Below are 12524 nucleotides of genomic sequence, written 5' to 3'. Positions count from 1 at the left end.
TGTTGAATTTGCTTGAATAAGATTTGAAGTAATCTACCAGTACTATATAAATAACATTTATAACACAGGAAGACATAATGGTTTTTAGCACACCTTTTCCCAGCAGTGGGGGTAGGGGATGGAATCATCACCAATACTTCACAGACTGCACACCACAAAACTGGAGCAACAGAGTTCTCACCACACTGCCACAAACCTCCTACAGAGATGCATGATGAACTCTATTTCCCATGCATGGTCTCAATGCTTTGAAAAAAATCAAGCTTTTGCCACCAGTTTTGGTTAGGGCCATGGTGCGTCAGAAGACAGATTTTGAGAAAACAGTTGCACTATGAAGAATTGTGCGCAGCACTTCTGACATGACAAGGTTTCTGACTCAAGAGTTTATTATACCAATGTAGGTTCATCAAGCAGCTCTTTCAAGAGTAAGTTACAGCAGTCAGTTCAAAATAAATTCTTTATAAATCTTAAAATTCTTTACAAATCCATTATAAAATTAAGAGTTGGACTCTCTTCTGGAATGCTTTGGTTTTCACTAAGCACATACCTATGTATTTATCCAAACAGCATTAACACAGGAAGAAGCCAAGCTTACCTTTCGCCAAGCGTTCCAATCTCTTGCCATGTTCTGGAGGTATGGCATACCTAGGACAAAGTTAACAGAGAAGAAAAAAAAAATAATCACACCACAATGTAAAAGCAGTGAAAAAAACTAAAAACAAAGGTAGTAATAACTTTTAGCACAACACTCTTACAATAATGTCTCCAAACGTAAGCAAAAATTTAGAAGTCTGGAAGGCATCGGTAACACGTCAGTACAAAAGGAGGATGAAAGTCAGTATCTCAGAAAAGCCCTTAAATGTGTTACACAACGCGTGAGGCTTTCCTGCTACTTTTTAAAAAGCACCATCTCAAGCTTCATAAGGTGTAAGCAGAGCAGAGGTGACAAACTGACAGCGCAACAGGAATCAGTCAGCATAGGGAACAGCAGTCTTGTTTTCTGCAGGAAGGATGCGTGCAAAAGAAATTCACAAGGCTGAGCTAAAGACAAAGACAAGAAATTTCAGATGGGCTGAAAAAGTGTGAGGGAGGATCTGTGTGCACTGACATCTACAGGGAGTGAGGATAAATATTTTTTCAAAGACAAGTGTGCAAATCTTTTCTGGCTTTCTTCAAAAAGTACTTTTCATAACAGTCAAAGCAGCTGATCTTTGCATTGGCAGGATTGTGTTGACTGATTTGAAACAAACAGAATTAAACTGTTAGGTAATTTTCTAGAAGAGGTGAATGGAAGAAGTGGGGTCGTCAAAGGAACAATACATGAAAGAATGCAGGGAACCGTTTCTACATTTTTAAAAGACAGTTTTCTGTGATCAGGAGTAAAAAGTGCACAAAAGAATGTCACTGAGACGAGGTTCCTCTGTTTGTTTTGTGCTGGTGCAAAGTACTGAATATAATTCAGGAAAAACAATCAACTGCCTGAAGTCACACATTACTAATTGAGATATTCTCCTGAGATTTCCCCCCAGAAGATCTTAGTTACTTTACTCTTTGAAGTTACGTTGCCTAGGTATTCACAGAAGGAAAAATCAACCGCTTAAGATTTTACACTTCGCTCAGGTCATGATGTGAGTGAGCACCATATACATCCAAACATCTTTAAACAGACTGCACAAATAATAATGCCAATAGAATTTTTAAAATTGTTGTTTACATACATACATTACACATAATTAAATGTGGCTGTCATACCTTTTTTCATAACAAGAGTTTTGAAGAAGATGTATTTATTACCAACTATAACTTTTGTACAATGTGAATAATAAAAAAATGAATTATTTCTGTTATCTTCAATAAAATTGTCAAAACTGTCACAAAATGGGCCAGTGTAAGCAGGTAACTGCCTGATCTCAACAACACATAAAGAGTATTGTTCTTCCAATAGGATCTCTGAAAAAACAATGGGTTTAGAGGACTTGCTGCCAGTCTTCTCATTCAGCTTCTCAATTTTTTAGTCAAAAGTTTATCTACAATGTAAGGAAAAACAGATAGAAGTCATATCCCAAATTGCTTTTTCACGTTAACAAAATTTACCTTATCTGATCCTTGCAGGTTAGAAAGGATAACAATGGAAAGAAATCCTACATAGGATGCCCTAAGATTTAGACATTAAGCCGATTTAAACTGATGGCTTAAAAAAAAATCTAAGGAAAAATACTATGTAGTACCTAATCTTATAAAATAATAAATACAACAGGCTCCCAGCATACTCTGACCAAAGTCTGACAGTGCCTTAAATTGTATAATAATCAAACAATTCAATTTCATTTGTCTGGGACAAAGCTAGGAGCTTTCATTTTACAAAGACAATTTATCACTTACATAAACGTGATAAAACTAATCCTGATCCAAAGCTCCTTTGTGGGATTAATGTCCCTTAAAACAGGGAAATGAGACATTCCAGTCCTTGTGGGAAAAACGCTGAAGGATTGGGAAAGAACTAATTTATGGCTACAAGGCTGCTGCTGATTAATGTAATATCCCCCGTCTACAATGCAACCTTCACTTAATTAGTGTCTGTAATTGGGAGTTGTAAAGATAAGATTAATTGAATCTTGAGGATGTTAAAAGTCTAATGTATTGGAACATGGTTACTGTGTTATCTGCAACTGCAGACTGCAAAAAGCCAAGCTGAGCTTTGGAGAATAGTCCATGGAGAGTCAGAGAAAAAGGACTTGCTTAGATAGGAACCAGTGAGAGAGGAGGAATTTCCAGCTTTTAAAAATGGAGTATATGTAATAATATGCAGATCAGAACACCCTACCACAGAACAGCCTCTTGGGAATAGCTGACTCCACATTTATAAATTAACTTTTTTTTTGTTTGGACCAAGTCTTTTAGGAAGCAGGGTCTACACGTTCTTGTAAATTTATTCTTAGGAATTCACAAAGTTAACTGCAGAAGTGAATTAATTAGGAGTAAGTAACATTCTATTTTAAGTTACACTCACAGATCCGACTGATTTACATAAAGATAAGCAATAGAGAGAGAATTCGGACTGCTATTTAAAACCAGGAATAGAAACAGAAGCCTTCTGCAAGCTCTGCACAGGTCGAGCAAGCGAGCTTTATGCGATCAAGACATAAAGTGACTGATTACAAGGAGGAATAACAATGGAGGTGACATGGAAAGATCATAAACTGCTGCAATCAAAGGAGCACTGCAATTGAGCATGCAAGCACACATGAACGGGTGGCTCTTGTGTCTCATGGCAGCATCTTGTGTTCTTACTACAAAATGTGGCCAGACACTTATTAGGGACAAAGTACTCCACAGAAGGAACTGATGAAGCAATGACATTCAATACCTTTTGTTACTGACCTTCCTGCACCCACAGGCTGGGGCTTAGATCAATAAAGGATTTTAATTTCAGAGAGAGCTGGGAGGACTATGCTTCACTATATCCAATGACTTCGTTTTCTACAGGCATCATTCAGGAAACTTCAAGATTTTTTCAGCAAGTAGGAGTGTTCTTTTTCCTTCAGTACCCCAGACCCATACTAAGAGAAGTTACCTCTGGATAAACACCAAAACCAAAAGCTACCCCATCAAAAACTTGAAGGAAAAAGAAAAATCACATGTAAAACTGCTTCCCTTCTCTGTCCCATTAAGGCTGTAGTATAAAGACACTCCACAAAGTCATGGAAAGAGTAGGAAAAGTACATAAATACAAGAAAAATGCCACTTTGAGTTCTGCATCAGTTGGCCAAAAATAGACTGTAATATCCTGTAAAAATCTCAACTTGACAATATCAGACTGACAATTACCCGATGCTTCATCACAGTTGACAGAAGCAGTTTTCTGACATCCATCTGCCCAGGTGGAACTGAATGAAGAACGCTGCAGACCTACCTTTTCTTCAGCCTACAGTAGACACATCTTTATAACCACAGCAAAGATGAAGCAAGAATTTTCTGTCATCCCAAACAATCATAAAATTAAAGAGAATTGACAGTGGCAGCATAAATATTTAAACAGCTTTTATTAATAACTCTCTTTTTATAGACTACTTCTGCTTCAGAGAAAACATCTACAACCGCCAACAAAATATACAACTGTGCCTAAAATGCTGACCTTCAGCCAACGCTTCAAACGTAGCGCCTGTCCCTTCTGGTTCAGCAAGGGACCCCAGTAAAGCTATGTCTATGTAAGCAGTGCTAAAGCAGCCATTGTCTTAAGACATATCAAACTTACAAGGAACTGAGCTTGCAAACCGTATAATCAATGGATATCAAGATGTTACAATCACAAAACAAACAAGAGAGTTAGGCGAAGTAGACTATGATAACGAGAGAGAATAAATGGAAGGCTTACCCTTATGTTGGGCTCACCACAGAACACCAGAAGGAGGGATCTCCAGACGAGATCCTTCCTTACTGGCAGCCAGCTCTTCAATAGGTCTAGGAGAGGTGCAGCCTGGCTCCACCCCTTCCGGCAGCACAGGTGAATTGAATTGCCTTCACCTGTGCTCCTCTGGCTGACTCACGGCTCGCCTCAGGTGATCAATCAGAGGTTCAGGCTGTGACTCAGCAGTTCCCATACACAAACAAACCAAGAAAGGGCCAAAATACCTGAAAAACTGTCATGCTGTAGTCTGTGGGATTACAACATGAATAACGTCTTGCTGCTTTGCCAGGGAACACAAGATTTACAGAACAGAAAAAAGTCTCAAGATAAAAAATTGTTATAGCTGTGTGACTCAAATATCATCTTCCCTGAAGTCAACAATCTGAAAGTAATATAGTGATTCTTCTAAATTACCTTTTCCTACACTTTCTGCTAAAACAAGAGCAGGCCCCTGAAATAGATTAAATATCACTTCTTCAAAAATGGAACTTTGCTGCTCTACGTGAAAAATTCTCAACTTCCAAACTTGTTTCACAAAACTTAAATTCTAGCAAAACTGACCTCTACTTCCACATAATATTCTGAGTTCTTGAGGATCCCTCAAACCTCATTCTGCTTGTAGTTACCACACATTGAGATCACAGGTCTAGAAGGTGCATGCCCCAAAGTACAAATGTGTAAGATAATCATAGATGATCTTAAAGGTTCCTTCCAAACTAAACCATTCTGTGTTTCTATGATTTACAAACAGCAGTAGTTTGCTTTTGTTAACAAGTAGCAAGTCTAACTGGGCAGTCCCCTTTTCACCCTTAATGCAAAGGATCTTTTCCATTTGCCATAAAGGATGTCATTAATAGTGTAATTTTCTTGGTGTTTTGTTTATTCCCCTGGAATGGTTTGATGGATGTTGATAATTATCAGACTATAAAAGCCAGCAAATGTGCTATTTTCTATCGCTGTACATCATCGAACAAATAAAGTGTGAAACAGCATTTCTGAATACAATTTTCCCCTCTAATGGCTTAGAATTATTATCAGGAACAGTGAAAATAAATAAGCAAATGTCTTGCGAGTTAAGAATTACATGAATGTGTCAGTAAATAAAGAAAGTACACTGACCATCCCAGGACGCAAGGATGCAAGTTTAGAAGCCATTAAAAGATGACACAGTGAGGAATTCACTACTGCAATGACACCATTTACAGCATCAGATCTTCTTCAGGGACCTACCAGACTAGCTCAGATTCCGACCTCAAGGCTGCTTCATCCAAGCAGGAGGGTATGTTCAATTTTGTCTTCAAAGCTATTAAAAATTCTGCCTCAGGCAACCCTCGGCCCACTCACACCCTCCCCCCCAGGTTTAGGAGGCACTGTTCTCACCTGGAGCTGTCATTAGCTTTGGCAGAGCATCAGAGCATCCCATCCCTTAGGTCAAGAGTCTCTCAAGGCTTCTGAGACCTTTACCTGCTACAGTTGTGACACACACACAGATTTTGTTAGTTACAATGCCTTCCTTCCCCACCATGCACTCCATACCCAGCACCTCCTCCACCAAAACAGAACAACTAAGCAACTACTAGATTACTAAGCCTCATGCATCTAATTTCTAGTAGAACTTGGGCACTATGGACAGGAGATTCAGCTGCAAGGCTTCAAAAATGTCATTTCACTCTGATTCACATTAGAAGGTATGAAAGTTAATTTCACAGTGTCTGCACAAGGTCTGGCCAAACAGGGCCCATACAGTTTAACATGCAATAATTACTGAAATAAGGAAAAGAAAGAAAAACTGAACAGGATGTTTAAAATACGTAAGAACGTGTGTCACACAGAGTTAGTTATCTGTCTTCAAAGCAGATTTAGCTGTGCCAAAAATATTGACCCTTTGAAGATACAAATGCCAACCTACTCCCAGTGGTGATGAGCTATTATTCCAATCTCTGTAAGAGAAAGTTGTCTATAAATGCATAATCTGAGCTGTAGTCCTCAAAATCTTTAGCTCCCATAACTGCAACAGTGCTATCAAAGCCAATGAATAAATTAAAAATCCCTTTCTCTGTCAGGTACACTTATCGCCCAATAGAAGCCACTAAGAGCCACTACTACACGCTGGGGAGCCCCTCGTTTGCTGTCCAAACGCTGGTTCTGAGACCTAAGGTTTCAACAATTACAATGTAACATCTCCTAGTAGTATAAAACTAAAGCTCTAGAAGTTGTTCTGCTCTATTCTTTAAGTTGGTTTTGAAACCTGTCTCAAAATAGGGCTTTTAACACCAAGAACGGATCGTTCGCACCCTCAGTAAGTTTGCTGACGACACCAAGGCTGGAAGTGTGGATCTGCCTAGGGGTACCAAGGCCTTAGAGAAGGATCTGGACAGGCTGGATAGCTGGGCTGAAGCCAGCGGGTTGAGTTTCAATAAGGCCGAATGCTGGGTAGTGCACTTTGGCCACAACAACCCCAGGCAACGCTACAGGCTTGGGGCGGTGTGGTTGGAACACTGCATAGAGGAAATGGACCTGGGGGTACTGATTGATGCTCGGCTGAATATGAACCAGCAGTGTGCCCAGGTGTCCAAGGCCAATGGCATCCTGGCTTGCATCGGGAATGGTGTTGCCAGCAGGAGCAGGGCAGTGATTGTCCCCCTGTACTCAGCTCTAGTGAGGCCGCATCTCGAGTACTGCGTCCAGTTTTGGGCCTCTCACTGCAAGAAAGACATTGAGGCCCTGGAGGGGGTTGAAAGAAGGGCAACAAAGCTGATGAGAGGTCTGGAGCACAGGCCTGATAAGGAGCAGCTGAAGGAGCTGGGATTGTTCAGCCTGGAGAAGAGGAGGCTCGGAGGAAACCTTATTGCTCTCTACCTGAAGGGAGGTTGTGGTGAGCTGGGGGTCAGCCTCTTCTCTCGTGTAACTGGTGATAGAACCAGAGGGAACAGCTTCAAGCTGCGCCAGGGGAGATTTAGGCTGGACGTTACAAAATACTGCTTTTCTGAAAGAGTGGTCCAAGCACCGGAATGGTCTGCCCAGGGAGGCAGTGGAGTCACCGACCCTGGAGGTGTTCAAGGAATGTTTGGAGTTTGTGTTGAAGGATATGGTTTAGTGAGTACTATTGGTGAAGGGTGGATGGTTGGACTGGATGATCTTGAAGGTCTTTTCCAACCTTTCTGATTCTGTGATCCTGTTTTTCAGAGGACAGCACTGTCAGCTCCCTACCCCCTGTGGTCATCCCTTTCTCCCTCTCTGTTTGTTAAAAGACAGCAATCAACTCCCTTTCTTCTTCTCATCAGTATCGGAGGTTATCCAGCAGAGAATCTGCTTTAAGCATGCAGTTTCACTTCTTGCAATCCCATTCAGAAAGAAAAAAAATCTCTGGGCTCCCTCATCCATCCCCTTCGCTTGTGATTCCTTCACATCAAGAATGTAAACATGTGTTGTAGAGATAAGATCTCGTACTGATCAGAGAGCTTCTTGTTCCTAGGAAAAAACCTTTATTGAGTGTCTGCAGTTTTATCTTTAATGGATCATTTTACAAGAGAATAGATGCTAGAATTCAGTACCTTTAACCAGCAGTGTCAACGATACCAAATAATGACATTTTTATTGAAATACACATAGAAAGAAAGAAACACACAGAGGCTTCTGAGTATCTCCTCGAAAAGCCATAATAAGGAGTAAGTAGGTAATGACAGAACAAGATTACAAGCACACCAAATCAGCCCATCTTCTAAAGCTCAGAGAGAAATGAGCTCTGCAGTCAGCTGCTCAAATGCAACCCTTTGGAAGCCAACACAGGAAGAAAATCAGGACAAAACCTGCTCAGAAAGGGTCTGTGTAGCATATTTCCCATGATATGATCCCTTCTCCATCAGTACTGCTGTCTAATTATCAACTCTGCTGTCAACCACAATACAGAAAAAAGACAAGTAGGTTTGCTCCTAACAGAACAGTATGCGAGATGAGAAACTTCCTCCTTCCCTTAAGAAATTGATATTTGTGTAATTACTCTAAAATTTATTGTCCAATAGCATTTGGCAGAATATTTCTAGTCATTCTGGGCTTCATACTGAACCCTTATGGATCAACTGTTGGAACAGTCAAAGCTAAATTGTGTCAATCATATAGGCTACCATGGGCTAGAGACAGATTTTCAAGAAACACACACTGGGCAGTAGATTTTTCAAATTCTGATTTTAAAGCAGTACAAATTGTTACGAGTGGCACTTGAGCTACAGAATTTTTTCCATTAGGCAATTAACTAATATCACTTTTCTCACTTAGATTTCAATAACTGTAAGAGTTTTTTTCCACAACTAAAATGCAATTCTTAAATACTACTTTAAAAGAGGAGTTTACATATGAACAACCATCTGGTCGTCCTGCAACAAATGCAGGCCCAGAGCAGACATTTACAAATCACAATGGAGTGACACACATACAAAATACACCCATAGTTTTCCACCATATGCGGTGAATAGGTAGTGGGAAGCACGTGTTTTACTAAGAAAAAGTGTTTAGGAAACAACACGATAGAATCTTTTATTTATATTGCTTTTGGCTAAGATAATTAGTGTACAACTCAACGGTAATGAATGACTGTAATATATGCATCCTCATGCCATTCTTTGTTCTTTGTTCTGAAAAACCTGTTCACATCAGATTTCTTTCTCAAAACTGGTAATCACATTATTAATTACTGGTTCTTTATATTGCTACAGTATCCAATACTAAAGGAAAAGCGAAAAATGCTCTTCAAAGACTTTACATTATAAAAAGACATCAACACAATTCAAGGAACAACAATAACAACAACAAAATAAGGTAACTAGAGACATCACAGATGTTCTCATCTTGCACCAAGCAGCCTCTGCGAACTCCCTCCTCCTTCCTGAGCACTGCCTGCTGCTGTTCACTGCTTTTGGAAAAGGATATGGGGAACTTCCTACAGCAGCCTAAACAGAATCTGCTCTATAGAAACAGGTATCTTTGGATGGGGAAACCCCTTGTGCCAGAGATGCAATGCCTCCATACATACTTTCCTTTCTGAGGGAAAAAATGTTCCAAAGATAAAATCATCTCGTTCATCGAACTACACTGTCACAGGCTCCAGCAACATCCACGCTGAAGCAAGTGCCTTTGCACTAGCCAGCATCAAAATGGAAGTGCTACAGTTAAGGTCTGATAAAAATCAGTGGCGCTTCATAAAATTTCCTTTATTTCTTCTCCCAGATCCCCCATGCTACGTTGATTGTCCTCTTTGAGAAGAAGTGTCCAGAACCCCAGCAGAGATTACTCAGAATATTAACTAGTTACCAGCCACACAGCACCTCAAAAATGCAGAGTACTATTTAAGTGCTGTCATTGCTATAGGCTTCTGTTCTTTTAAACTATACCTGTACTGTATGTGGCATCACCCATCATCAGTTTTCTCTGCTGTGCAAAGGAAAAAAAGTCCCTGGTGATGTCCGCCAATGTGTTAACAAAACATGAATAAAGACAAGCAGCATCATGGTTGGTTCCTCCTCACCCAACCAACTCACTTTCAGGGCCGTGCCAAGCCAAAATTTGCAAGCTCAGTCTCCCACAGAGCTCAAGTCAGATCAGGCTGAAAGAGTTACACGAAGCATGGAAGCACATATCCCTCCCATCTAGTCCCAGCAGCAGAGTGCACTGTTCAAACAGCTCAGTTATTAAAACCAATCTGTGATCCTGTCAGACTTCCACAGATCTTCATTTCAAATCAGGCCTCAGCTTTGAGCAGACTCTTTCAAAACACAAGAATGACTTTCAGCGAAAGTGGATGCCTTATTGGATCAAAGGCACGTTTCTCTCAACGCAGAGTGGGTCTACTGAGCTGCAATGAATTATTAGTGCTGGTGAAACCAGCCACACACATTGAACACTGCATCAGAGGAGCAGGAGCCCACTTGAAGACACTGCTGCAAAGAGAGGAATGAGATCACAGATCTGTACTGTCACCTTTCAAGATCATTATGAAAGGGTATAAAGACGAATTACAGATCAGAGGAATCTCTACTTCGCTACTTTCACTACAACCACTGGCAGATGGGCCACCCCAATCTCTAAGAGTTTAATTTCAACAAACATATTGAACACATACACAATGGAAATAGATACAAAATGCACAGATTGAAAAATAAAATGGCAGTGTACATACTAACGTGTCTTCTGCAGTAGATTTAGGCAGGAATAAGGATGACAAATGGAAAGAGCAAAGGACTTCAGTTGGAGGGAGAAGGAAAAAAAAATAAGAGCACAAACGTAGCAGAGCTGAGAGAAAGGAGGAGTACCAGATGCATACAAACAGCCCGAGGCTGAGGTCAGTGCACTCATTCTTACATGGCAACAGTCCCTCTTCAGACAATTTCCACCACTGATCCCATTGATCCAATAGTCTGGCCTGACCTTCGTGGCATTTTTTCTCAAAGTTAGATAACAGTGGGTGAAGACAGGCAACATGCAAGTCCAACCTCCCCAGAATAGCGTGCCTCCTTTGCATCAGGAAAAATTACCTTTTAATAATCTACAACACAACAAAAATCCAAGTCTATTAAAAAGAAAAATTTCCACTACTCCAACTGCAAGCATCTGATTTGGAGGATAATCCCCTTAATACAAGCCAGAGCTCATGATTCTTCATATAGTTTGGTTTGATGACTTAACTACATTAAAACCAATCCAATCCCTACAACACACCAATCTCCTGGAATTTTATAGCAGATTATCAACATGCACCACTCCTGCTTTAATGAGTTACATCATCCTTCAGCCACAGCTCCACCTGGAGGACAAACAGTACTCTCGGGCCCAGAGGAAGCCTTGTTCAAGAATCACTAGCAGAGTGTGGCTTGTATTGATTAACTAATGACTGCGGTATATGAAGCTTGAAAAGCTGTATTAATAACTTGCCACAGCACTGCTCTCATTTATCAGTGAATCACAGGGGAATGTAACTCTTCATCTCAATATATCATTCCTTTCACAAATCTCAGGGCAAATCAACATGCACACAGATTCTCATTCTAGAAATCCAGTTCCAAAGCAGCTTCCACCTCATGACTGTAGAACAGATAGAGTGAAAAGCTGCTCTGCCTGGTCATACTTTATCTCACTTTCATTTTATTTCTTTTAATGAATATCACTGTTCTTTCCTCTATCCTTTTTTTTTTTTTTTTTCCAGTAGAAAAGCGTCTCCCATTGCCAAATCTGCCTGAGAGTAAATGGTGTTGTTGTTAATCTATAAATCAACCATCGCCATAAATTCTACTCTTTTTCACTCCAAAACTGCAAAGCTGTAAAAGAGATTACATGGGATAGCAGAGGCTGGAAGGAAATTTGTGAGCTGCAAGGAACCCATCACTGCCAAATGGCCTTCCCCTGCCTTTCCTTTCTCCTCTACTCCACCCCAACAAGCCCATTAATCTCTACTGTCAAGAGTGGAACACACAAACAGGAAATGTGCACACGCTTCAGAAGAAGGCAGCCTCATACACTTCCCATGGAAAGCTGATGCAGAACTTGGGGATCAAGGGGGTGGGGGAGAATGCTGCAAAAATAGGATACATAAAATTTGAAAAAAATAAAAATCAGATATCTATATATAGAGAGAGATACATCCATCCTCTGTATGGAGCAAAATGAAAAGTCATAGCATAACAAATTCAGAGTCCTGAGTTACCTCAAGGGCAAAGTCCCTACGTGATTCCAGCTAATCAACCTTTAAGAAACTCAAGGATCTCCAGGGTGCAAGGGTTACTGAGATCCTAATAATCAAGATTTCTAATCACATCTTACCAATTCAGTGATCCAGCTGCCTTGTGCAATGGCTCCCTGGGGGAATGTGACAGTGAGAAGGCAATAAATGATGCAAGGGACAAATGCCCTTCCCCCCCGCTGCTATACATCTCAGTATCAATCCAGCTGCTCTATATGGGATTACATTGAGTTCACAACAAACTGCAACATATGTGAGAGTCTGTTAAAGCAGAGAGATGGTGCAGAATACCACACAGGGAAAATGGGGACAAGGACCCAGTATCCTGCACTGAAAATGAGGAATGATAAAACCTGAAGAGTTAATCTCTGTGACTGTATTGGGTCA

General features: G+C 40.5%; 1 protein-coding gene across 4 annotated transcripts in view; it reads right to left on the bottom strand.

Moving 5' to 3' along the window:
• The window catches only part of KDM4B (lysine demethylase 4B), an 80959-nt gene that overhangs the window by 49138 nt on the left and 19297 nt on the right, over positions 1–12524 (bottom strand). For 3 of the 4 annotated variants that reach the window (XM_048927845.1, XM_048927844.1, XM_048927847.1), the window contains exon 6: positions 596–645. In XM_048927845.1, coding sequence (XP_048783802.1) covers positions 596–645 — 50 coding nt within the window. Of the gene's footprint in view, positions 1–595; positions 646–4453; positions 10342–12524 lie in introns of those variants that run through there. The other variant, XM_048927846.1, reaches the window with a different exon arrangement.

Source organism: Lagopus muta, chromosome 26, assembly GCF_023343835.1.
Source record: "Lagopus muta isolate bLagMut1 chromosome 26, bLagMut1 primary, whole genome shotgun sequence".
In the NCBI taxonomy this organism is placed as follows: Eukaryota; Metazoa; Chordata; class Aves; order Galliformes; family Phasianidae; genus Lagopus; species Lagopus muta.
Note: the sequence above shows the minus strand (reverse complement) of the source record. Positions and strands in the feature narration are given on the sequence as shown.